The sequence below is a fragment of the Mus pahari genome, chromosome 10, assembly GCF_900095145.1.
Source record: "Mus pahari chromosome 10, PAHARI_EIJ_v1.1, whole genome shotgun sequence".
Classification (NCBI taxonomy): domain Eukaryota; kingdom Metazoa; phylum Chordata; class Mammalia; order Rodentia; family Muridae; genus Mus; species Mus pahari.
In genome coordinates, this window is record NC_034599.1 from 16,192,241 (window position 1) to 16,195,986 (window position 3,746).

Sequence of the window (3,746 nt, forward strand, 5' to 3'; positions counted from 1 at the left end):
CTTCCAAATGCTGGAGTGACAGGTGTGTGTCACCGTGCCTATCTTGCATGCCCATTTTACAGAGGAAGAAACTGAGGCTGAGAATATGGGCGTTAGAGAGAGAGAAGCTGTGGGGGTTAGAACTGCTGAGCATAGCAAAACGCCCCGGGGGTCCGAAGAACCTTCGGGTTCTGCATAGGAGGAGCAGCGAGGGAGCACCGAACTGTGGTGCGGCTCCGCCCCCAAGGGGGACGTGAAGACGCGGACCCCGCGCAGCGTGGGGACATGTGACCGACTGCAGAGGCGGCGCTGCTGCGCAGGACGCGGTGAGGCGCGCGCCGAGGCCCTGGAGCACCACCCGGGAGCACTACAGGGCGCGTGAGCAGACGCGTGGCCGCAAGGCTTGGGCGGGGTCTCCTCAGGGTCTCCAGCTTTGCGCAGAAACGAAACTGAAAGAGGGGCCCGAGGGAGGCGGAGCTGCGCCGACGCCACCCAGGCTTGCGGGGCCCGGACCCAGGCGCGGCCAGGTGTGCTCCGGCCACCATGGCTCAGGATGGCGTGGAGGTAGGACAGCCGCGCCACCGGCGACAAGCCGCGCGGAAAAGGCTCCCGGGAACACCCCTGCCCCCTGGGCTGCCTCTCTCCTCTATCCCTGGGCACAGTGGGGCTGTAGGGTCAGAGGTCAGAAGGAAAGGGGGTAACCTGGCCTGCATCCCGACACACACCGGCAGACCCCAAATTCGCACTGGGAGACTGGGACGCGCCGCAGTCTCCACCATCCCCCAATGCCTGGAGAACTTTGGATTTTTCCAGGAAATGGCTTAAGGGGGAGGGAGAGGATGGGGATGCGGAGGCCAGAAGCCAGGGTCAAGTTCAGGAGAATGAAGGTACGGGGGCTGCTCCCCGTCGCCCGCGACATCAGAGCTCATCCCCCCTCTATCCTAGTTGGAGAAGAGCGTCAGGCGCCTCCGGGAGAAGTTTCATGGGAAAGTGTCCCCCAAGAAGGCAGGGGCTCTTATGAGGAAGTTTGGCAGCGACCACACCGGAGTTGGGCGCTCTATCGTGTATGGTGAGTCAGCCCTGGGGGGACACTGAGTGGGTGTGGTTTAAGGATTGCTGTAGCGCTTTAGCGACCCTGGCTTCATTTAACCGGAGCCGCCTTGGAACTCCTACACCCTTCAAGAGCCCTTCCCATGTTCTCCCACTAGGTGTCAAGCAGAAAGACGGACAGGAGCTGAGCAACGATCTGGACGCTCAGGTAACCTCCCCCTGTCCCCAGAGGAAAGGGGATCCCCGTTTCTCTTGGGCAGGAGGAATAAATCAGTGCTCCCCTCATCTAGGGTTCTTCCCTTTCTCAAGCAGCCTGCAAACAGTAGGTGCTCATTACCTGCTGATGCCCTCAAATGGAGGAGACAGGTCAGTAGGATAAGGACGAAGAAAGCTCAAGGCAACCCTTCCTTGCAGGAGAAGGAAGTCTGGGCTGGGGATCTGGGAAGGAAAGACTCCTGGAAGGAGGGATGAAGGAATCAAGGCAATATGGTTGCTTTGCTTCTCAGCTTCTGTAGCTGGTACCCTGTGCATTCAGTTTGCTTGAAAGACATACCAGAATTTTTGTTTTGTGTAAGACAGAGTCTTTACGTAGCCCAGCCCTGGACTTCCCTGAAATTCACTAGATAGGCCAGGCTGGCTTTGAACTCACAGAGATCCACTTGCCTCTGCTTACCAAGAGCAGAGAATCAAGGTGTGCACCACCTTGCTGGGCATCTAAAGAATCCTACCAGTAATATTCTTTTGTTTTAGGTCTATAAACAATATGATAAGATAATAATAAGTAGCTTCATGGAGAGTACCTGTGAGGCAGATCTCCAGGCCTTGGTTCATTTCCTACCCCTCCTCGTGGTCCCAGGAGGCAAACCAATTGCACAAGAACACAACCCAGGGTCACGACACTCACCAGGTTCCAGAGACCAGCAGTTGACTTCAGGAAATCAAACTCTAGCCACTTGGAACGAAGCTTGGGCTGAGAGGCCCCTCTGTGAGGACCCTCGAAGAGGGACAGGTTTGCCCACCATCCCTCATCCGGGAACAACTGAGCAGCCAATTAGGCTTGCAGCCAGCTGCTTGCAAGCCCCAAAGCCTAGAGCTTTGCAGTGTGGCCAGGGAGTGGAGAGATGGAGAGATGGCTTAGCAGTTAAGAGCACTGCTGCTCAGAGGATCCCTGCTCCAAAATGGGACCGCTCACAACCACTCCAAGTTCCAAGAGATCTGATGCCCTCTTCTGGCCTCCATGGGCACTGCACATGTGTACATGCACATGGGAAGAGACACACATGGACATTTTTAAACCATGTGGCATCTGAGGCCAGGTGTCACATGTGTGGCCTCTGGGAGGTCATGCAGGGCTCTGGGTTCCATGGGCCATGGTCACTGAGTGAATCCAGATTCTGGGCCATCTAGGAAATGAGAATAGCAAATGTACCCAGTTCTCAAGGACTTTGGGGACATTGTGCTTTTGTCTGTTTTTACAGTACTAGGGATTGAACTTGGGACTCCATAGTAGACAAGGGTTCTAATGCTAAGCCACGCCCCCAGCCTTCTCTAGTAATGCTCCTGTATCACCAGACCCAGCTCCAGTAACTAACTGGAAAGCTCTCAACACAGGCAATAATGTTTCATCTCTGCTAGAGCTACACAGAGCCAGGGTCCTGTCTCCATGGTTTCTGCCCCCTCTCCACATGGGTATAGCAAGCTGAGAGTATTTCCGGTTCTGCCCTCCCCTTCCGTGTCTCCCCTCAGGACCCACCAGAGGACATGAAACAAGACCAAGATATCCAGGTGCGCAGGTGGCTGGAATGGGTGAGGGTGTGGATGGAGGAGGTGCAGGGAAGATACTGTCCCCGGGGCAGGGGCGATGTGTTCACTGTGGGCTCCAGAGGCGGAGGTGACCTTTTTGTCCATCTTCATCCACGTTGCAGGCAGTAGCCACCTCTCTGTTGCCCCTGACGCAAGCCAATCTTCGAATGTTCCAAAGAGCCCAAGACGACCTCATCCCTGCCGTGGACCGACAGTTTGCCTGCTCCTCCTGTGACCATGTATGGTGGCGCCGTGTGCCCCAGAGGAAAGAGGTGATCAACCCAGACTTAGTTTGGCTCCTTCCTATACCCCACTCCTGACCCCCGTGTCCAGAAGTCATTTCTAACTGAAGGTCATCAACGGGAGCAAGGGGAGGTGTTACGTGCACATGCGTGTGTAAGTGTATCTATGTGTATGTCGTGTGCAAATGGAGGTGGTAGGTGTGTTTCTCAGTTGCCCTCCAACTTATTTTTTGAGACAGGGCCTCTGACTGAACCCTGCAGCTCGTCAGTTAATGTGTAGACTAGCATGGCCCAGGAAGCCTCCTGACTCAACTTCCCCCGAACTAGGGTTATAAGTGCATTTAGCCATGCCTGGCCCTTCTATGTGTGCTATAGAGTTGAACTCAGTCCCATGAGCACAGCCCACTTTACCACTGAGCCATCTCTCTACCCCTTTCCTTTTGTGTTTATTTTTTATTCATTTTTCAGTGTTTTTATGCATATTAATATTTTGCCCCTATGTACATCTGTGTGCCACAGTGCCACGTGGGTGCCGGAGATTGAACCCTGATCTTCTGCAAGAATAACAAGTGCCCAGCCTGGTCTACAAAGTGAGTTCCAGGACAGCCAGGGCTATACAGAGAAACCCTGTCTCAAAAAACCAAAAAAAAAAAAAGAAAGAAAGAAAGAAAG

The 3,746-nt window shown here is 54.4% G+C and overlaps 1 protein-coding gene across 1 annotated transcript in view; it reads left to right on the top strand.

Annotated features, from left to right (window-relative positions):
• Window positions 1–271: 271 nt before the first annotated feature.
• Window positions 272–3,746, top strand: part of Shfl (shiftless antiviral inhibitor of ribosomal frameshifting) — a 5,904-nt gene continuing 2,429 nt past the window's right edge. Inside the window, exons 1-5 of the mRNA XM_021207588.2 lie at window positions 272–543; window positions 925–1,048; window positions 1,188–1,237; window positions 2,776–2,814; window positions 2,955–3,104. Coding sequence (XP_021063247.1) covers window positions 523–543; window positions 925–1,048; window positions 1,188–1,237; window positions 2,776–2,814; window positions 2,955–3,104 — 384 coding nt within the window. The 5' untranslated portion in view covers window positions 272–522. The remainder of the gene's footprint in view (window positions 544–924; window positions 1,049–1,187; window positions 1,238–2,775; window positions 2,815–2,954; window positions 3,105–3,746) is intronic.